Source organism: Solea senegalensis, linkage group LG15 (assembly GCF_019176455.1).
Source record: "Solea senegalensis isolate Sse05_10M linkage group LG15, IFAPA_SoseM_1, whole genome shotgun sequence".
Classification (NCBI taxonomy): Eukaryota; Metazoa; Chordata; class Actinopteri; order Pleuronectiformes; family Soleidae; genus Solea; species Solea senegalensis.
In genome coordinates, this window is record NC_058035.1 from 11,403,211 (window position 1) to 11,426,275 (window position 23,065).

Here is a 23,065-nt window from a genome sequence, read left to right on the forward strand (position 1 = left end):
AACAAATGACACCCCCCATAAACTTTGTTTCAGCCTTGTAATTTATACATTTATATTATACATTAATTATACTCAGACAACATGATATGATTACACACACGTCTGTTATAGGTTATGAAAGTATGAGATTGAATTTCTTTGGTGTTTTTATGCCTTTTCTCTTGTGTCTTTTATGAATGAATGATGTATGTGTGTGAGCAGCAGACTGGATACAATTTCCTTCAGGATTAATAAAGTAGCCATTTTTTTTTCAGCCTTAAAAAGATTATGAATGTGAGATAATGTGAGATGTGAATGTGAAGTAAATGTATGTTTCTTGGATGTCGTCATTTATACATGTAACAATATCTAAAGGGGGAAAACAAAACTACTTTGCATTAGTAGGCCCAACTATGAACTCAAGCTGCACTTTGGAGCGATTATGAATCTCTCTCTTCTCGATAGGTTGAGGTTGAGACTTCAGAGAAACATGGTCAGATGAACGGTTCACAGAGCACAATAGCTAGGGTCAACAGCTTAACCCATGCTTGTGTTCCCTGTTCCCCACTCACTGCTCTATTATTGCCCGGTACTGAGCCTGGAATAGAGAGGAGACAAGCTACAGAACAAAGAGCACCGACGGGGAGTAGAGAAGAAGTGGCCGGCCAGCAGAGAGGGCACAGCTCTGGGGTAATTAGCCTGGATTGAGGGCAAAAGGTGGGAAGAGGGGAGGGAGGTGGATACTGTAATGCTACTGCTGATGGTATCAATTTTACATAATATTTTGATTGTGGGCCTGATGAAATGCAAGTCTGGAAACGCAGCAAGATTACCGTCTAATCAAGATTTATCACTTTACAATAAAGCTTGTTTGGTTTTCATAGACTTAGAATCAGCCTTTTATGTGTACAGTGCAATTCCTGTTTAAAGAAAATGCTCACTGGGCGGCCAAAGAAACATTTTTTTGTAGTGAGTGCTGGAGTTACAGTTCAATTTCTATGTTTTTTTGTAGTGCCAATTCACAACGTATATTATCTCCAGGTCAAGACCTTACAATTATTATATTAGAGAGACCCAACAGGAACACAATGAGCACGCACTTGGATTGCACTCTCACAATTAGATGTCACACACTGGGAATTTGAAGTTGAAATGCAGACATGTTGACAAAGAAAATGAACACTCCCACAAACAAAGTCACATGTTCCGTATGAAATCATGGCAATGATCCTGATCACAGCATTCCTCTTATTCTCAGTAGAGGGGCAAACTTGATGTTGATAATCATTTTTTTGGGTGGGGAGTAACGGGCATCGGGGGACCCTGACCCACTCAATGTGGGCACCATGCCTCAAAATTGGTTTGTGAGCTTCAGTGCCCCGACGAGAATCCCAATCTAGTGTAACAGCCGCTCTTTAACCGGGCGACTTGATAGTCAACTTGCCAAGCAATGAGTGGTGTGTATGAACACCCACCCACCCACACACACACACACCCACACACACACACACACACACACACACACACACCAGCAGGTGCTGGTGGTTATAATCTTTGCATACGGTAAAGAAACTTTGACTTTCCAGTGACCAGTCTTCCACCTCTGCTCTGCCATATGTCGAGCTTCACCAGAGACACAACGACTCGCAGGTTCCACCGAGAGGGGAAACATAATCATATTCTAATTGCTGATAGAGAGTATTCTCCAGTTGGCTACCAGAACACTGCAATTAGACCCCCAGGGGTAGGAACTGCTACACATACACTACGATTGTCTGTGTGTGTGTGTGTGTGTGTGTGTGGTAATGTGTCAGAGTGCATGTGGCATGTGGTGCTAACTAGCAGAGTTTGATTCTATGATGTAAAAGCCTCCAGGGGGATTAGTCATGTTCTCACATTACCAATAGTGCTGAACTGGAAAATGAGAAACCATGTCCTGATTTTGTCTACACACTGAAATATATATATACACACACACACACACGCACACACACACACACACACACACACACACACACACACACACACACACACACACACACACACACACACACACACACACACACACACACACACACACACACACACACACACACACACACACACACACACACACACACGGAAGTCCATAAGGAAGAACACACCTGAAAACCCTCAAAACAGAATTATCAAATGAATCCAAACTATTTGCCACTTAAAGAAATCTCACCATTACCATAGCAAGAGGGGAAACACAACAACAGATTTTAAATTGTCTATTGACAAATTCTGAAGTGTTGAAGTGAAGGCACATTCACAGTAGCTGTTTCCACGCTGAGATTCCCTCGTCTTACACAGAGCAAAACAAGCAAAAGTACATTCAGAGATGGGAGAGGATGCCGAGTCGCAAAAGTGAGGACTGCCCAACAGAACAGGAGCAAACACAGAACATGAGCAGCTGAGCACAATCACATGTGCAACAAGTAGATAAACAATGACTACAACTGAAGAACAACTGAAGCAGGAGTTCTCCAAGTGTAATCAGCATGTCTAAGCTAGTGACAACTGTTTTCTCCAGTTTGTGACAACACCATGGGGGTGCTGGAACATTCCAGTAATGTGATATGGCATCCAGCCAGTGCTCACAGTCTTAGGGCTAAGATTTCTTGTACTTTGATAAATGTACAAAAATTAGTGTCACTTTCAAGGATTACGCCTACAGGCAAACCGTGCTGCTGATGGTGGTGGTGGTGGTGGTGGTTAAGTTATTGTTGGCGCACTTTCTCCTAAACCCAAATGAAAAGCTTCACACACATACACTGACTGATGGGTGCACATACTCATCAGTGAACTGACACACACCCTTTGGTGTGTATGACAGCTACCAGTGCATGTGTATGTGTTTGTGTGTGATGTGGAGTGATAATGGCCCTGGGGGAGTCTTGCTATTGGCAGACACACTGCATTTCATGAATACCCAATGAACTAGTTTCCTCTGAATCTTTTTTTTTTTTCTTATAAAAAGGTTTGAGGACAAATATTTTAAGATAATACACGGCAGATGAAAGCCACTTTCTTTTTGCCCAGGTAGCAAACTAGCTTGATTTCACTAGTTAGATGCATTTCCACTGTTAAGGGGAAGGCCTCTTGTCTCAGCTTTGACGACCAGCTGCTTCAGCTGCATCTCGAGGAGTTTCATTTACTCAGCTCAACCATATTTCTGCGAGTTGCCCGACTCTGTCTTGTGACAAAGGATGTTTTATGTTTTCAAAAGCAAGAAGCATCACCTTCAAGATCAGTGCAATATTTTGCCGAGAAATTCAATTTTTTTTCCCCCATTGAAGTCATAATAAATAACACTGCCCTGGTTTTACAACAGGCAGTGTAGCCAGTGCTAACTACTGTATATTCAACTCTGACCTCAACAGCATAAGGCTGGGGCCATACTGGTCTGAGGATCTGCAGTGTCCTGTGCACACCTGTGAGTTTGCCTCTTTCAACTGCCATGAAAAATATAATTTATCATTATGCCGCTGTAAATGCCAGGACTCTAGCCAATCAAACATTTCTCAATTAGTGTTGTTGTGTTTGTGAGATATTTGCCAGATATAGAAGATCATTTTCACTAAATGAAAAGCAAGAAGTTCTGCAATGCAGACCCACCGCTAATACAGCCTAGTGTCTGGAGAGAATGTGGGTATAATACACTTCATTTTATTCTAAGAATAGTGGAGAAATACACTTTAATTCAGACTTAAATAACGTAACTTGATTATATCAAGACAGTGAATAATTCCCCTCATCTGTGATTCTCCCCCAGGTTCCCACCCTCTAAGCCATAAGAACCACTGAGTGTTTTTCACACATTGGGTCAGAAAAGCCAACATCGCAAATTCTCTCTAAAACAGCATCAAACAGAAATATATATATATATATATATATACGTACTTTTGGCCACAATGCGTCTTCATAAATAATCCCTTATCTTTCTCTGAGTTATGATCCATATTTTACAGTTCTTGTTTGAAGGTAACTGACCTACAGATTCCTGAGAGCTACTATGTTGACTCATTGTGTGAGATTTTCTGTCTCGGTCTCTGTAAGACACTGTACATTGTGTACACAACAGCAGCTGCCTGGGAGACAGCAGCTGAGGAAATTGCTTTTGACATCTGGAAATGTGCTTGTTCAGAAGCAGATAGTTAAGGATAACATTTCTCTAAGCCAGCAGCATCCCCACATATCCCACAAATAAACGGAAATAAAGGAGAACCTCATCTCACCAACAGATAAAAGTGAGGACATCAACCAAGTGCAATAGAGGATTGTAAGTGAACCTTGGTTTGTACCACATGATCTTTTCTTTAGTGCTGTTCCCACTGTGTGGATTTAAAATATCCAGTCTTACAGTATACTGTATGATAAATGCACGTGACTGTGGGGCATTTGCTGGCTAAACAAAATCAATGTTCATATAAAACTAAATAAGATCAAAAGAAGGAATATGACTGAGAGCTGCAGTACACCACAGTGCATGAGGTCGGGACGAGTGAACACAAATACTAGACTCAACTAGTGTTTGGTCCGTGTTGTGATCAGTGTCCCGCAGAATGAATCTGCCTTCTCTGAGAGATTACATAGCAACGGATTGCCGAGGGCCTCAGACCGTCTAATTGAAAACCCAGAGAAATCACAGCGACGTGGCAGTCACAATAAGAGTTCCCCATGGAATAACAGGTGTTAGCCTTGTCCATATTACAGCATGCCTGCTAAAACAAGGTAGTAGAAGTGTGGAATCAAAGCATCAGGGTGTAGCAGCACTGAAGGTTAAAGATATGTTTGACAAGAGAAAATAATCTCCTTAGTACTTATCAGTTTAATCCAGTTTATTTGTCTGACCAGTATGCTGGAGGGAGGCTGGAAGCTGGGGCCAATTGTCCCTGTCTGCCCCTCTGACCCACTGCAGTGGGCAGGGTTGTCTGTCTCACTTCTGTGGTGGTGATAGATGAGGTTTTCCTATGCTTCCGCAAAGGCCAATAAAGTCAGTGAATGCCCGTGGATACACTGGGTCTTTGTCATTGCCGTATGTGGTCTCAATCTGCAGCCTCTTCAAAACACAGCAGGAGTGCGCATTAAATACAGTAGGAAAATTAACGGATCATCTTTTATCAATTTAGACAATTATTCTGCTCGAGTTGCTACAAATGAGAATCCAATGTGGGTCGATTCTTTGAGGCGGTTTCCGTACAGTGAGGAGGAGATGCAATGAGTAAAGAATCATTTAAAAAGGAAAGGAAAAAAATAAAGATGAAAAAGGGCTCACAATGGGATTAGTTGTGCTTGCGTGAAAAAAAAAAGAGATAGAAACAAGCACACAGATAACCACGAGGCTGACATGAAAGGCTTTGGAGAGGTCCTTTTATTTAGCGAGTTTTCTGCTTGCCCTCACACTATTACGACAGCACAGTGAAGAGGCCCCAAACTTTAAACAAGGGCTTAGCGCTTATCCTCATAGACAACAATACTTGCAACGCTCTTGGATGAGAATTGTTGGCCTGTAACTCTGTAACACAAATCCAGATAGTCCAACAGATAACCAAGCTGCTTCTACAAGATAAAGGTGACCAAATAAAAAGGTATTTTCACATTTTTAAGAACTATACTATCTAGTTTTCTGATAATTTGAGGTGCTCTATCCATATAGTACATTATGTGTGCATACACTCATCATATCCATTGGTTTTGGAAATAACTTCTGTCAAAATATTTGTTCCTATTGTAAGAATGTGTCCTTAATCTCAGGTGAGCTGTGAATTGCCCTCAAATATATAATTATCTTTCAGAAATATGGCAGACCGTTCCATTTTCATGCAGACGACCGTCGGAATGTGTGTTCCCCTGAAGCGGGACTACAGTATGTACTCGCCAATGCCTCAATGACATCGCGGCATGGATGACTCTAAATTTCCTTAGTTTTTAAGTATCAAAAACTGAGGTTACACTGTTTGGCACAGGCAGCACCTCTACCACCCCCCGTTGATCTTGGTCCTTTGGTCCTTTTACAACAAACCCATGATTAGAAACCTGGGCTTAGTAATGGATTTTAGGTTTGATACGCAGATTAACAGCTTCTTTCAAATCGATTCTGCCGAGGAGCGACCTTGAAAAACTCATAGATGCCTTCATTACTACTCGACTAGATTACGGTAACTGTCGTCATGTTGGGGTTTGCCGGGCTTCCACTCAGTGTGCGCTTGTGCCGTGTATGTATGTACATACATGTTTATGCCTCTCACCTGTTGTGTGTGTGTTGTGCTTTGTTTGTGTTTTAAATGTTTACCGTGCTATGCACATATGTTATGTAAATGAGCTTTATAATTAAATTGGATTGGACTGGATATAAGAACCGGGGTCAAGATAGAGATCAGGCTGGTGTAAGACAACAACGTTGACGGGGAAAAGACATTTAATATTTTCAACTGGCATCATAGCAACCACTGAAACAGTAGTAAGTACACAGATATTTGATATGCCCACCATATGGTTGCTGCTCAAAAGAGATACCTGAACACCTGGCAAATTCTTCTGCTGTCTTCCCTGCCTGTCAATTACCAGCACGAGTATTTTCTTTTTTTTTTCAAATAGGAATTAAATGCACAATTTGAACGAGGCATCTCCTGATATAAGACTGCCAATAACTAAACCAGACTGACTCACACATGACTGGAGACAAAAACATGGTCTTTATTAGCCGAGTTCAGGGAAAGTGTGATTGGAGAGAGAGCTAGGTAACAGCAGTTACTTCCAGAGCTTCTACATAACTTATCTGATCAGCTGTAATTGGTCCCTGACTTTTTGCAGCTTTCCCAAATAAAAGGCTTGCATACATTATTAATGCATTAATAAAAAGAACTTCTCAGACCCATGATTTCATTTTAGTCCAGCAGGCTTCTCAGCAGTTCAATGCATACCGACATGAATACTGGTGGATTCAAGATGTAGAGACTATTATTCTCTATCTCATTTTCTTAAATGTTTTTACGAACACACACAAACACACACACACAACATGGTTAATGTTGCTTTTAAACTTTAGGCTTTGATAATTAAAATGTAAATCCCAATTGAAATGTGCAGTTGCCTACATCACTGAGCATTAAGCTAATGCGGATGGCGGATGTCATTGTTTTACAAAAAAAGGGGAAATATAGCAGCATCTACAATGACTTTAAAGTCATTAAATGAATTTCACCTCACAGATGTTTGTCTGTTTAGCTCAACAGCTACTAAACATATGGAAATCAAATCCTTTTTTCTCCACAATCAGGTAAGAGTAGTGGAATTAGAGGAAGCACCGAGCTGTAGTGGGTTTATAATGAGACTAGAATAGGTCAGAGGTAGAATAAAAGAAACAACGTCAATCCCCGTGGACAAGGAATACAACATCAGAGACACCCTGGATTCTCCATCATCATAACAAATATCAACAACAACAGCAACAATTGAGGCAGAGCTCTGCTGTGATGTTATCTCCAGTACACATCAAATCCCAGATCTGCCCTCTCATTGGAGGAGGGAGAAGGAATCCTCATCTCGAATCCCACAATCATTAGCATAAATCACAGCCGCAATTAAAACCTCGTTTATCTTAATTACTGAACTAATGAGACGAGTCCCGCAGGAGTGAGCCGTGATCTCCGAGGACACTTGGGGCGAAGAGCAGGAAGGCATGAGAGGCACTGTGCAGAGTCGCACCTAAGTGTGCCAACAAGAATGCCCTCGCACTAATCTGACTGCAGCAGCAAGAACACGTGTGCGCAGATAGGGAGACACTGTACATATGTGACAGTACACATACACACACACACACACACACACACACACACACACACACACACACACGCCCAAATGCATCATCTGACAACCTTACCCTCCCACCTTTATCTCCTGGCACTGCGTCACCCTTCAACTTCAATTATCTATAAAACTTATAATGATTTTATCAAGCCTACAGGCTTCATCTCCATAAGGGCTTAGTGCGGCGCTATAACTCTTGATTTTGCATCGAATGGGAATACATCGCACCACCTAATTAATGTCTTTTTAATGCTCTTCTCCTCTGGAGCTTAACTCAGCCCTTCAACTTTGCTACAAACACAACACACACAACATAACATGTGGCAGCACACATAAGTAAGACTGAGTAGGTGTGTGCACTGAATGGGAGCAGAGTGTTTATGGTTAGCACCATGAAAAAAAACAGGATTGGCTACGGCGTGACTGTCCTGACTGGGCAACAATGAAGTGCACACATGCATAAAAGCATGCAGCACTCACAAATAATATATGACTCCACACACACACACACACACACACACACACACACACACACACACACTGGGTCAAATTCCTTACTTCGGCGGTGAGGTCAGTCAGTGACTCAGCAGATGGCATAACAATGAATATCTTTATCACCCAAAATTCCCATGGTGCACCAGACTTATCAAACAGTGCCAGCCCGTATCAGCCAGCTGGCAACACTGGAGGCACCAATGTTCTTCCATCCTGGCCGTTCAGGGTTCGACAGAGGGCATGCAGAGTTTAAAGGATGCAGTCTGCACATGGCTACAGTATAATCCTGTAGCCATGGGGGGGGATTTGACTACATCGATCAAATGTTTCAGTCCTGATGGATCTTTTAGGGATTGAACCGTTGATTGTGGTTTAAACACCTACGATGTTTGGACTATGGAGCTAAATGTGTTTGACTGTACATGTTATGTGTAATAGGACTATGGACTTCACCAGGAGTGATAAGCCAAAGCTACATTAGAGGGAACTGGAGAAACATGTTTAAAAGACTCATTTCATTGAGTTTGTGGACCAAAGACAAACAAGACATTCTCATTAAATAGTAAATATTAGGTAAACATGAGGTATGTTTTTAATTTATAATATACAAAGACACATAAACTGCCTATTTTTCTGCATTTACCCGGGGTGATTTGAATTTAATCAGGTGGAGGCGACAGTGACATAATAATCATTGGGGTCATTTGTTTGTCATGTAAATGTGGAAAAAAACGTGTGGCTGGAAAATATTAGTTCCGGAATATAAAAGAAGGAAAATAAAATGATGATCCATTGCATCAATTTCATGCTCTGACCTTTGAATAATATTTAACTGAAAATTAAAAATGATTAACACCAACTACAGTAATGAAGCTTATGTTATTGAACAGTGTTCATTGAGATATGTTCACTCCATTACAAACTTACTCTGACGAACGTATTGCCACACTATAACCATGTTGTTACTGTTCTGTACTGTATGTAATGTAAAGCTTTACCAAAATGTGTATGTCTCAGATTTTCAGATTTGATTATTATTTGTTGTACGTGCAGTGACGTGGAAAGGAAATTCAGTTCAGATTCTCAGACCAAGGGAAGCTTGAGAAAAGAGTAACTCAATTGCAAAATACAAAATCAGTTTGTAACTAGTAACGTTATTCAAAGGTCACGAGTACAACGACACGCTGCTTTTTTTTCTCCCTAAACGTAATTGCGGTTACTAAATTCTTCAGCTTGCAAACTTACCAAACTCTGGAACCATTTCTGTATTTGCACACTATTACAGAGATATGGCTGCGACAAGGCGGAGACAAAATCTAACTTAGAGCTTCTTGTTTGTCCACCAAGTTTCATGGAAATCTGTTGCAGAGTTTTTAAGATATGGTCCTGGCAGACAGACAGACAAAGTAACTGGCGGGCACAAACGTCTCTCATCCTTGGCAGAGGTAAGAAAACTCAGTTTAGGAGTATTTAAGCAGGATCACTGCCACAGCCTTATCAGCATCATGCAAACTGTAGCTTTCTTTCAAGTTCAACTTTTAAGTATAATCACACTAACTCGGTTTGGTCCAGTGTGGTGGTCATTATCACCAATATTAAATCGCAGCCCACTCCACCCGATGTGACACACGACAAAAACAATCGAAACAACACACGTGGGCAATGAATTGTGAGAAAATCGTGCGATCATCCTCTTCTGCCAAGGATTAAATTTGTCATTCTGACAAATTATAATCCTCTTTTTGATGTTGCGAGCCAATTTGTGTATGATAACGCAAACCGAAGGCTGCCTTCCACACAAGCGCTCCAAACGGTGATTAATAAGTGCTTACAGGTGGGCCTATTCTCCAATTCTGAGGCGCTGCCCTCTGCTGTTATTGATTGTTGAGCTTGATGAGACTTGTCTATTATTGCTGTGGGATTATGATAAGAAGCGATCGATCCCCCCCTCTGTGCTGTGGATGTTGGACTGATTATGTGACTCAGACCTGAGATGATGGTGTAGCCGATGCCTCGTGGTCGGCCAAGATCCTGGTCAATGGCTGTTATCTTCCGCACTTCATATCCCTGCAGACACACACAGACATACCACATTAGCTGAATGTCGTCTTCACGGGGACATGTTTTAGCTTTTCTGTTTAATCTGACATGTTACCCGTGACAAGCAACCCACTGTTAAACCTCTATCTATTTTTTGTTAGATTACGTACATGGCTTTGATCATATTAAAAAAAACAAAAAACATTGTTTATGTCAAGCTGTCCATATTTTCCTAATCAGATAGCCATTATCCAGTGAAGTCCTTTTTCTCCCACGATGGAAAGCTAATCACATTTTTAAACATACGACTGCATTTCCACAATGAAAAACAAAATGAAAACCACATCACAGCAGGCAAATCAAGGGCTCTATTTTCATTATAGAGTGTATTATAATTTCATTAGGGCTTTATTTCTCCTTTCATTGTCTGAAAACTCTCCCACTGTGCCAATGAGTCTCCCACATGACACAACCACAATATGACAGTTGAAGGAAAAAAAAAACAAAAAAACATTTGAAGCAAAGGAAAGCTATTAGAAAACTCTTTGATCCACTGAGCTTTTTCAGCCTCCGTGCCTCAATCAGACACAGTGGTGATACTTAAAAATCCCTGTGCTGCAGTGAGGGATGGAGAGACCACTTCTTCTGATCACTCCCCCTCTTTAGCTCTCTCACTCTCTCACACCCAAGCAAGGAACCTCCCATTGATCCTGCAAATTGTGTCTGAGGCATCTTTATGCTCCATTTCTGCCAAAGCATCTCTTGTCATTGACCAATTACAGGAGAATCAATTACAAGCCTTTTAGTGAGACTGATTCACACCAATCACAAGCTGAGCGGGAACACACACACACACACACACACAAAAGATTTAGGGACAGACTAAGAGAGAAATGAGGGACGGAGAAAGTGAATGAGGTGAAGTGATGCTGAAGTAATGTGAGCAATACTTTCAAGCTGTCCACACAAGAGGAATATGTTCAATCAACCTTCACTGATACAATCCTCATCCTGCAAATACACACAGAAACACACACATGGCCGGCGCAGCCAGTGACGCCTGTTCATCCTTTATTTCTCGCTGTACAGTGCATTGCTCCACAGCCCATTCTCCCTTTCACTCTTTCCCCTCATTGATTTGACAGCCAAATTGTGTTTGCCCAAGAAGGAGCTTAAACGTCAGTCCGAGCAGCATGGATTCACAGCTATAACAGCTGCCCTGTGATTTCAACTAAAAATATTTTCTTCTACTCCTTTGCTTTGTCAACTTTTTTTCTGTGGATGACGGGTTGATCAGCTGGAGAAAAAAGGAAAGACAGAGCCAAAGAAACAAACAGAACCTAAGAGAGACAGAAGAAGATAAGGGGGGTATATACACCCCCCTTATCTTCTTCTGTCTCTCTTAGGTTCTTAGTTGAAATATATATATACACACACATATATATATACACATATACATATATGTATATATATATATACATATACATATGTACACATATATACACACATATATACATATATATTGGTATATACACTGTATGGGAGTGAGTGTGTTTTACACACATATAGTACCTTTGAAAAATGACCTATGACAGGCATCCAAGTTTCATATCCCTGTACATATAAATGTCATGGGCCTTCAGAACTGTTGACACTCACTCTGTCACGGTACACCCTCACCTTATCACCACCAAACACTGCCTAATGGAGTTGACATATGCACATTAGAATCCCACATGAGGGTATTGTAAGTGTGTGTGTGTGTGTGTGTGTGTGTGTGTGTGGCACTGCTCGCTTGTATTCCTGCACCTCACTTTAAGCTCTGTATCTGTTGTAGGGTCAAAGGGGCTTAGCGACAGATTTTGCCTGCCATGACCTCTTCTTACATGATCAGATTATACACTGCCCCCCCCCAGATTAGAAGCAGGGGCTGCAACACTCCAAAGCAGAATTGCTGAGGCTTAGCACTGCTTAGCCTCTGCAAGAAACCAACATCAACTCTGTGATCCAACAAAATGACACTTTTTGTTCCCCCATGCCTTGCCTATTGTTTCTTCTTCTAACTTTACACTTCCTCTCTCATGTTGACTCCTCTCATTTCACCCCTACATCCTTTACCACCAATACCCCCCTCCCCCCTGTTGTGACCTTCCTGGTGACAGTTGATGAATCAGAGAGTCAGGGAGACACCAGGCGTTGACTCCGTCACGCCCCGTTAATATGCATGCAAATGTAGCACTTGACATTTCTACTATGGCGCGTGCAAGCCGGGGACGAGGGATGTGCAGGGTCTTTGAGGAGGGTTGGGGGGGGGGGTTGCGTGGGGAACAGAGCGAGGGAGAGAGAGAGAGAAGAAAAAAAAAGGGCAGACAGTTGTATGCACCTGTGTGTAATTCCCTCGCCATGAGGGGAAACATCAATAGCTGGACCATTAACCTCCTAGGAACTGAGTTCCTGGGTGAGGGGATTGAACATCCCGGTGAGCAGGAAAACAGTGAGATAAACGACTTTACAAACTGTCTTTCAACAAAGAAAAATGTAAGTTCATGTTGAGAACTCACTGCTTAAAACATCATGCCATACACAGAGTTCATACTTCACACACTTTCACCACTGCAAGACGGTGCACGGTGAGATCAATCCTGTAGGCCCAGTGACCTTTGCCAGAGGCCTCACATCCCTGAAGTGAAGTATAAATCTCCCACAGTAATTACAGTCTCAAACACCTGCAGTACTGTATGGAGGGGCCCTGAGGCTAAGACTGGAGGTGTGTAGGCTCCTTCGAGGTGGGAAAGGGAAAATAAAAGGCGAGACACCCAGCCCTCATCTTCACTCTTGGAACCATATTTCTCAAGCAACTGCTTCAAACATCTCCTGAATATTCAAACGAAGTATAGGAACATCGGACAAGAGGAACTGGATTGGAACAATGAGCTCAAAGATTAGAGGAAGCAGAAAAGGATGGGTTAGAGAGGAATGTACAGATTACATATATTCATATAAAAGCTGGGTAACACTTTATATTAGGGAACACATATTCACCATTAACCAGGTGCTTACTAACATACATAAGTAGCATACTAGCCCTGTATTAGTAATTATTAAGCACATATTAACACCTTATTCTACCTTTATTACGACATGAATTAAGATTTTTCCCAAATAAGGTTTTAATACGCTGAATGCTGAATATTTACTAAAGTGTTACCCAAAGAACAGTGAAATCACACAAGCTTTAATAGTGTGGGTTGTGTGATACTGACCAAGGGAACACCCTCTTCTATGTTGGTACTGTAGGGAAGATTGGTGAAAATGGGGTCCATGTCCTGGACATCAGTAATTGTGATGGCCAAGTTGGCAAGCCGGGACAGAGGTCTCAGTTTGTCTTGATCCTGATAGAAACATAGAAAGGTCAATGTGGACTGGTTATTGTGAATGCTCAGCAAACATGTACACAGCAGTAACAATAACAATAGAACAATCATTTTGGATTGTGGGCAAATGAGACTGCGGTTTGTTGCAAACGTCTTGGTTATTAATAGGGAACAACACAATATGGGGGACAGACCTGCACTAATGATAATTTGAGATTTCTATGCTCTGACCGTGGCATTGACCGTGAGCTGATAGGCCGAGGTCGTTTCATAGTCCAGAGGTCGGGAGACAGTGACGGTGCCTCGGGCCCCATCGATGGAGAAGAAGGGAGAAGGCGGCTGGAAGGAGAAGAGAACACTGCCTCCTGTGCCCTGGTCTGGGTCTGTGGCGTTCACCGTAAACACCGATTTGCCAACAGATGTGTTCTGAAATGCACATTCAAGAAAACACACAGAGACAGTGTTGACATTGGGAAGGCAAGAGTAAGGAAGACATCATCCAAGTACATGATTGATTAATACTGTGTTACGAGCTTCTTCTTTCATAATTCCAGTCAAAAGTGTTCCGGATGAAAACTAATGACTAATAACGCTTACTACAAGTACAGACTGAACATAATGTGACTTTATGTAGTTAACATAGAAGCCTAACAAGAGCAATTTGTAATTTTATATGACATAATCATTTCTGAAAAATAGTTCTCTAGTATAGAGTGTACATATTCACCCCCGACAATTCACATGACTTTGGATAATCTATTTTTGATCATTACTAACTGGTTGACTGCACTGTTATTTTGGTCAATAATAATTAATTAATTAAAATAATAATAATAAATTTAATAATTAAAAAAATAAAATAATTTATCTTTATTAATCCCCCTTAGGGGAAATTATTCTCTGCATTCGACCCATCCTAGAATTAGGAGCAGTGGGCTGGTGGGGAGTTGAACCGACAACAAGCCAAGTTCCCTTTCCACTTGGCCACAGGCTGCCATATTGTTAAGCTTCAGTCTCACTAGTGTAAAAAAAACTGAGAGTGGCTGGGATGTTTTGCAAAAAAATGTAAGGGCCCTAGAATTTTTCGAGAAAAATATTGCCACACTTTTTGGCTAGTCCAAAAGCAAGTACTGCATTGTCTTGGTCATGATCAGTGTTGACTGATAAAAGATTGGAAATGTCCAGTTAGATTACTGCACAGAGTCTCTATTCTGTCCCTCACTCACTCATGCACTGACTTGTGCTCATTGTTTTTTCTTTCCCTATTTACGTGGTGGGGTCACGTGTTTGAACGGAGTTGGGTCCTGAGCCAAAAATAAAGTGACACGGTATAAGAGAGCAGTTGACCCCCAACAGTCTGTGCGTGTGTGTGTGTGTGTGTGTGTGTAAACATGCTGGTTCTTGTGATTTGTCTTGTCTGGTTATGTCACAGTGTGACTCTAGAAGACTGTCTGGCCTTGTGTGAATAGTTTGACAGTATAAACAAGTGGGAAGAGACAGTGTGTGTGTGTGTGTGTGTAAGCAAACAAAATGCACACGTGTGTCTCGCATGGGTTATTTTAGCGACATGCGTCAAACAAACACAATGCAAAGAGCATCACACTGACACTAACTGCATTTGTTCATATTACATACAGATAAGTGCCACACACTGTACACTACACCCCCCTCTTTCTCCCTGTTTCTGACACCCACTCCCTTGAAACTCCATCTCTGCTAACTGTCGCTGATTGGTCTCTATACATGCATGAGTGGTGCTGGAAACTGGTCCGTCTAACCAGATTAAACCAGACTGCCACATGGGAGGTGAGAGACATTAGGAGAGAAATGTAAGTGGTTTAGCTGCAGGAGCAGACACAGAGGGCAACAGATATCACAGGGTTCCATTTCTGGACCATGCCGTTGGAGCATCCACTGTGTCATCCACGCAGACATGGTCAGAGTCTGAGGCTCAGTTTCCATAAAGAAATGTTTTAAATAATGAAAACGAAACGAAAATCCAATTAGGTCAGGGTAAACCTTCAACCTCCAAAGCCCTTCACCCCTCAAGTGATGTCTCCTCTCTCCTACAGCATCTGCATGCACAGTAGCCTGTAGAGACAACGACTCATTGACATGACCCAAAATCCAACGCCACGGGGTTCAGTAATGTCACACACTCTTGTCCATATGCATAGCATACAACAGCGCCACAATGTTCAAAGCACATTCAGGCATCGACAGTTCAAAGCTTTTGCTGAGAGGCAAAGATGGCCATGTGTTAGTGAGCCAGAGGTTCTTCAGAGGTTAGAGACTTGGATGTTTGAGCTGCTATTACTCTCTCGGGGCACTTCAGGAATCACAGCACAACCATTACCCATTCACCGTATTCATTCTGATTTTCTTATTTTCCCCTTATCCCCCCTTGAAGGCCCTGAATGTCAGACTGTTCTGTTTGCAGAAAGTGTCTATTGTAATACAAAGAGAAAACAATAAAGCAAACTATTAAAACAGCTGCCAACGATCATTGGGTCCTCTTGATGAATTTCTCTGCATTACTGCAAACTTCCCCCACAGGGAGTCACACAGCCTGTCTGATAATCTGCTCACTGCTGCCCCTAATCAAGAGCCATCAGACAAAGTAGTCTTCTGCTTGGCTGTTTTTTTTTTTACCTTTCTCAACAGTCTCACTATCAAGCCATTGATAATTGAATTGATTGAACACATGTGATGCCCATTACATCAATGTCAGTGTGTGTGGCCAGGCGTAAAATGCTAGGCAGTGAGTCTCTCTCTGTTTTAATAGCCTATAACTATAAGACTGTCCAATCACTTCTCCATAAACGAGCAACATAATAAACAACGCCCAGCTCGGACGGACCAGGCCAGTGGCTGCTTAATTCCACAGGATGCAGGTTGAGATTCGCTGTACGCGTCACTACGGATTCCTCCCCAAATTCAACAGCCAGTTTTGTGAGTCATATTCCTGCACGTTTGGCCTCATAGTGCTTTTTAGCTTTTGGATAAATGGAGGCTATTTCCATTGGCAAGTGGAATGTTAAGTGGTGAGATGGATGGAGAGGAATGAAAGGAGTTTCCCGCTGTGTCTTATCTGAAGTAGAAGCAGGAATTGCCCTCTTCTCCCTCTGAGAGGGAGAAGGATCTTCTTATTGAAGGAGATGAGGATTGTCATACTGTACTGTACAGAGACAGAGAGTGAGACAGAGAGCGAGAGAGCGAGAGAGAGCGAAAGAGAGGAAGATGAAAGTGCACACTGTGTTTCGGAAAACAATTCACACTATATGCATAAGAACTAGTTGCAGTTCAATTAATAACTGCCATGTGTAATATCTAGTGTATTATATTGTTGCAATATCTGTATAGAAATACATTCATATGAAACTTAATTATTAATAATTTAACTATTCAGACGCTTAGCTATTACATTTTAGTACCATATTTTCCGCACTATAAGGCGCACCTAAAAACCTCAAATGTTCTCAAAAGCTGACAGTGCGCCGGACGAGACGGAGCCGGGCATGTTGGATCCCGTATTCGCCCAACTGTTTAATTCGGACACTGAAGAAGAAGAATTCGAGGGATTCGCGGATAAGGAATAACTTGATAAAGTGAGCTTTACATGTTTATTTTGTGTGTTGTGTTGTGTGACATTAACGTTTGAGCAACGTTGAGTTATTTATATATTGTTATTGCTTTGCACTATTTCGAGTGTTACTATATTGTGATAGCACTAACGTTTGATTTACCGTAACAGTATCAGACTGTTTTTTACGTGTTTATTGAATCCAGGAAAAGTTCCCCTCCACTATGTGATATAAATGTTATACCCTGCTGTTGTTAAAAGATAAACGAAATACCACATCACATAAAACAGCTGTTTATTCATGTTGGGAGTAAACGGAGTTGTCAGAACGCTGGTTTGTAATCTATAAATAAAGTTTGACTGACCTATCTGACTGTTTTGTTGACATTCCCTTTAGCGCAGCTCCATCTAATTAATGCATAACGTAACCCCAGCCTCTACTGTAGCGTCTATTCTATGCGCCTTATAATGCAGTGCGCCTTATATATGGACAAAGTTTTAAAATAGGCCATTCATTGAAGGTGCGCCTTATAATCCGGTGCGCCTTATAATCCGGTGCGCCTTATAGTGCGGAAAATACGGTAGTTTTTATTTGCTTATTATTATATATGTATAATAATGTGTCCAGTTCCAGTAAATGATTACAAATCAGGTGTGAGAAATCAGTAGACTGAACAAAAAATTGCAGGCACACCATGGTGTACACAATGTGCAAAGGTTTACAGAAACAGAGCAAGAAACACCTGAAAGCTCTGCAGTCCAAGGGCTCCAAGTCAGCACTGCCCGGTGCCATAATGCCATGCTAAGCCGATTCTTGGTATTTTGGTAGCCAGGTGCTTCTGATGATGTGTACCAATAATACACTCTGAAGTGCTGGCATGTGATCACAGGGAATATCTCATCCTAGAGGTTGCAAACAAAACATTGTGAACACATCCACTATAAATACAGGATTGTGCCCATCATGATGCGCTGCTTTTATTGTTGTCTGGGGCATTCATACATGAATACAAAGGCATAGTACCAATAGGGAATTATTTCATTATCTTCATAACAACAGAAATAAGAACCAGGTATCATTTTCCCAACAGTTGTCCTGTCTACCCTCAGTGTGTGTATGTGTGTGTGTGTGTGTGTGTGTGTGCATGTGTGTTAGGTTGATGGAACAGATACTGTAAAACCTGCCTTTGCATAGGTGTCTGGTCTGCAAACAAATTAGTTTTGTCTGCATGATCAGAATATGATCAAATATGAATGAAAATCAGCATTTTAAGTGGTTTTAAGATTCCACTAAGGTTTATATGGATGTGATTCCAAAAAAATATGGAGTAAGTGTGAAGCTGACCTGGTGAGTCAAAAAATGAAAGAAGAAAAGAAAAGAAATCCTCAGTAGATCTCTAATATAGCTATGTGCCAAGGTGCCATAAATTAATTGTTAAATTTCCCAGGAGCACAGTGGGCCACTGTAAAAAGAACAAAGTCTAGAAGAACCATGATCCTTCAAAGAGCTGGCCCTTCAGCCATGCTCAGTGAAATGGTCAAGAAGGGCATCAGTCAGGCAAGTGACCAATAACCCAGCAGCCACTGCAGCAGACAATCTGAGTTTCTCTGCAGAGATGGCAGAGGTCGTCAGAGGGACATGTATCTCTGCAGCGATGAAAACAGCTGGAGACAAATTAAGACAATAATGATTTCCGTCCTACATGACACAGCTGGATGGATTAGCTGTAAGAGGTGCCAAAGCAGACCAGCAAACTACTCAGCTAGTCCAACACAGTTATATATAAAGACATACATTTTAAATCTGTCATTATGTGTGTAGTTATTAGTTATTATAATAATTAACAAATGATTGCCTCACGGACAAACTGCAGGATGTTTCTGTTTCAGAGTCACAATAATGTAAAACTGCTGAAAAGTGTGAACGTGAAGTGCTGTCACTCATAGACATAATGTTTATATAGCCAATTGTTGAGTTCTAACAACAATGTACTTGCCCACAGTTCAAGTAAACTTTTCAAAAAACGACAACACAAAAACAAATCCTGCACTGCTCATTTATGAGAGAGCGATAAAGAGACAGAGCTGAAACCTGGGAAACACACATTACCCAGGTACAGCTGACATCTGAATATAGAATGAAAGACTACACTGAAAAAGCCGCGCAGGCACAAAGGAATGGTGTGAATAAAAAGGACAAATGACATAAAAACAGGTTGCAATAAAAATGAGAAAAAACAGAGACTGAGAGAAAGACAGAAGGCAGCAAGAGCTCAGTTATGAACAGATGAATGTGAAATCCCGTTACTAACAGCCATGACACAACCCCCTAATAAAGAAGGGACTCCCAAGCTTTTAACTGTGCCTCCTGTGCATTGTGAAGTTTACTGTCTCTGCTGCCTGGGTTGAAGGCAACATTTGAGTTCTTTTCCCCTGGGGGCCAAATTTCAGGTTCAAAGTGTAATAAATTCCAGTGGTAAAACATCAGCTGTGTCCTCTGAAGAATCTCTTAAGAGATTCCACAATATCGCCAGTGAATAGGCCTTTGATGATGCTGCTTTTGCTCGTTTATACTAAATCCAACAAGCTGGCATACAGCCACATTTGTACACGATGAAGCCTTTTGAGGCCTAATTCATTCAGACTACACTGTGAAGCCATATTATAATTTCCCGATGCACAAGCTAAAAGCCCCAAATGAGTGTATGAATATGATTTGTTAAAAAAAATAAAATAAAAAATGCAAATCACTGAAATACAACTTTTACAATGGGGTAAGTAAGTATAGTGTGAGTAAAAGCATTGTGCAATAAAACAGCAAGAAAAAGAACCTAGTTGTATTCCATGTGATTTTTTTGAAGTGTTCTGATTAAGGAGTTACAAGCGTATTACAAACCTCTTGTATCGGCAGTGTGTCGCGTTAAAACTAGACGACAAAAGTAATGCCTGCACTTTCCCGACTCTCCAAGGAAATGTAGATTAGCCTCCATCAACTACGGCATTTATGTGCTAATGCTCGTATTATTTGAACAGCGTGGAGAATAAACATTGCTCCATTACAGCTGGTTCGTTGTCTTCTATTCATCGGAGTCCTGATAATGGGTAGATGCACGTTTCTGATCATCTATGACAAAGGGAATTCATCTCTTAAAAGGCATTACGACATTAAGCAGCTGCACTGTTCTGATTCTATGTCCACAGCATGCCTAGCTACAGTACATCCATCCGTCTATGATATATGAAACAACACAGGTGATTTTATGAGATTTTACGATGTTGCTCTGCTAAATCCTGTGACGCTGGTTGGGCATATGAAAAAGTGCACGCATAAAAGATGACGCTTCTTAGGGCAAACTGTATCAAATTTCATCTACAAATGTGGACAAAGACCCTAAAGGAAGGAAGTGAGTCTGGAAAATGTCCCCCTCACCTCACCCCATCTCACACATTGTTTCAGTCTGATCAGAACTCCTAACATATCCCCAGATAATTGAAAACTTCCCAAAAAAAAACCCAAAAAGATAATTAATTTGCAACTGCCAAGCAACAATTGGAGGTGGTCTGGGATAAATGAGGCCTCAGGTCTGATGAGGTCTACTCAGATGTCGGTGCCAAAACACAAACAGCAACGGTCTCATCAGTTATTTTCCAATAGTTCAAATCTTATATCATGTTACACTTGGGTATGTATCGGTTCACTCAGCATCTCTTCTCCGTCACTCACACGACACACCAACAACAGACACACAGTGCTGAGAAGTGAGGTCCGATCACAAGTTGTCCAGGATGCATTTTAAGTCCAGGTGTGTACAGATACACCGAAAGATGTCCACCTGTGGTCAAATCTCGCATGGGCAGTTGTTGATGCCAAGTATGTACGAGGTCTGTGTCCCACCTGGCAAAGGGCATACCAAACCCAAAGTCTTTGGAGTAAATGCTCCGCTCTTACTTGGTCAGAAATGTTAAAGAAGTGGTGATTTGCGAGGGGCAGCATAGGGGCTTTGAAACCCTGCCGCTCGCAGCTCCAGAGGTCCAGCTGTTCACTACAATACAGCCATGATTACACCTACACTGCTTGCAAGGTTCTCTGTCCCTCCCAGGCTGTCTGGTCTCCGCTTCCAGCCCAGCAGGTATGTGATTGTACCAGCTTCACTCACCCTTTCACTTCCTGCCTCTCACAGCCTACATACAGCAGAGCACCTTATCATAACTGCCACTGGGCATTGTTCTGACCTTAACAAAGGGAACGCAATACAAATGAAGAAAAAGTGAAAGAAATACTTGAGGAAAACGGAAAAGAGGAAAATGTTTCTAATTAGTGAGTAACTATATAGCATGTTTTGCACATAGGGCATTCTAAACTTTGCCATGATTCTTAACATCCATTTCAATTCAATTTTAATTGTAAACTAGCCAATGTATAGCATACATCGCAAGGCACTTGATAGGGTTAAGACCTTACAATTAGTATTATTAAAGTGAACATGGTTCCAACAGGAACATTGGAAAAATGAGTGAGTCATCCTTGGGGGCAACATGTTGCTCCTGACGGCTGTATCGGCAGCGTGTGGATGGGTATGAAAGACGCGTGCTGCATGAAAGTGTGAGTGAATAGGTGTGAATGGCAAAACTGTGGCGTGAAGCAACTTTGAGTGGTCATCAAGGCTAGAAAAGTGCTATAAAAACACAGCTCATTTACCATTTACTGCTTAAATTTGAGTCAAATTCCACCCAGCTAACCATTCCAATGGTGACTTTTTAAAAAGGAAAAAACATCCATCACAAATATGAGAAAGATTTGAATCACTAAACTGTGGTGATCTGAATTGATTAATACGTTGTACTTTCAGGTGAAACTGCATGATTTCTTCAGTGTGTTGTATGAATATTTTAAAAGACGAGTTTCACTTTGTTTTTAATTGCCATTTTTTACTGGGACTTTGTTTGGTTACATTTAAGCAGATATTAATTTGCAAATATGGACGATGATGATTTAGTTTCATTGTTAGGTTTGTTTGTCCGAATGCACTTACGTTCATTTTATGCTCTAATAATGTATGTTGTAACAGAACATTAATTACTTTTTGTAAATGAATGGCTACACAACCATATACACCTGTACGCAGTATATCTAGGCATAGATGAGTGATGATTTCAGCGTGCAGCTTTGGGAGAGATGCTGAAGCAGGTGAATCATGGGAACAGTTAAATTAATCATAGAGGTGACACACAAAGCCATTTTTCACATTTGAAATTAGCTTATCAATAATTCACTAGTATTGAAACAAGACTAAGTGTCCTTCGTCTGCAAGGCTCCAACAGTAAAGGGGAATTATTAGAAAAGGTGATTTATATTGTTTGAAAAAAAGTCAAAGTGTAGTTTGGCCTAAATGAACATGAGTATAGTGTGCGTGGGATTTCTTTAGCTTTGTGGGAAGTTTGCAATATGTGAGGACAAAGGCTTCAGGACAGGCTGGATATTACGAGATGTTATAACTACTACTGATAAAATGATGTGCCTGTCATTTCAATTCCACTTATGGCAACAGAAACATGGGTGGCAGAGAGCCACATTCATCTTCTCTGAACTAGTGATATTGCTGTCGACACGCCGGGGCTGAGAAAGAGGCATGAAACCCACCTCATAAAGGCCCTCAATCTTTACATCCCCTGTGGTAAAGCCTAGGTAGCTGATGCCATCATTGCAAACCTGATTGTCGAGTGGAATCTTGAGCTCAGTTTGAGCAGAGAGACAGGC

The 23,065-nt window shown here is 41.3% G+C and overlaps 1 protein-coding gene across 1 annotated transcript in view; it reads right to left on the reverse strand.

Moving 5' to 3' along the window:
- Nucleotides 1–23,065, reverse strand: part of cdh23 (cadherin-related 23) — a 146,034-nt gene that overhangs the window by 68,279 nt on the left and 54,690 nt on the right. Inside the window, exons 8-10 of the mRNA XM_044046344.1 lie at nt 13,956–14,150; nt 13,614–13,742; nt 10,299–10,377 (exon numbers count right to left, since the gene is read on the reverse strand). Of these exons, the coding sequence (XP_043902279.1) occupies nt 10,299–10,377; nt 13,614–13,742; nt 13,956–14,150 (403 nt within the window). The remainder of the gene's footprint in view (nt 1–10,298; nt 10,378–13,613; nt 13,743–13,955; nt 14,151–23,065) is intronic.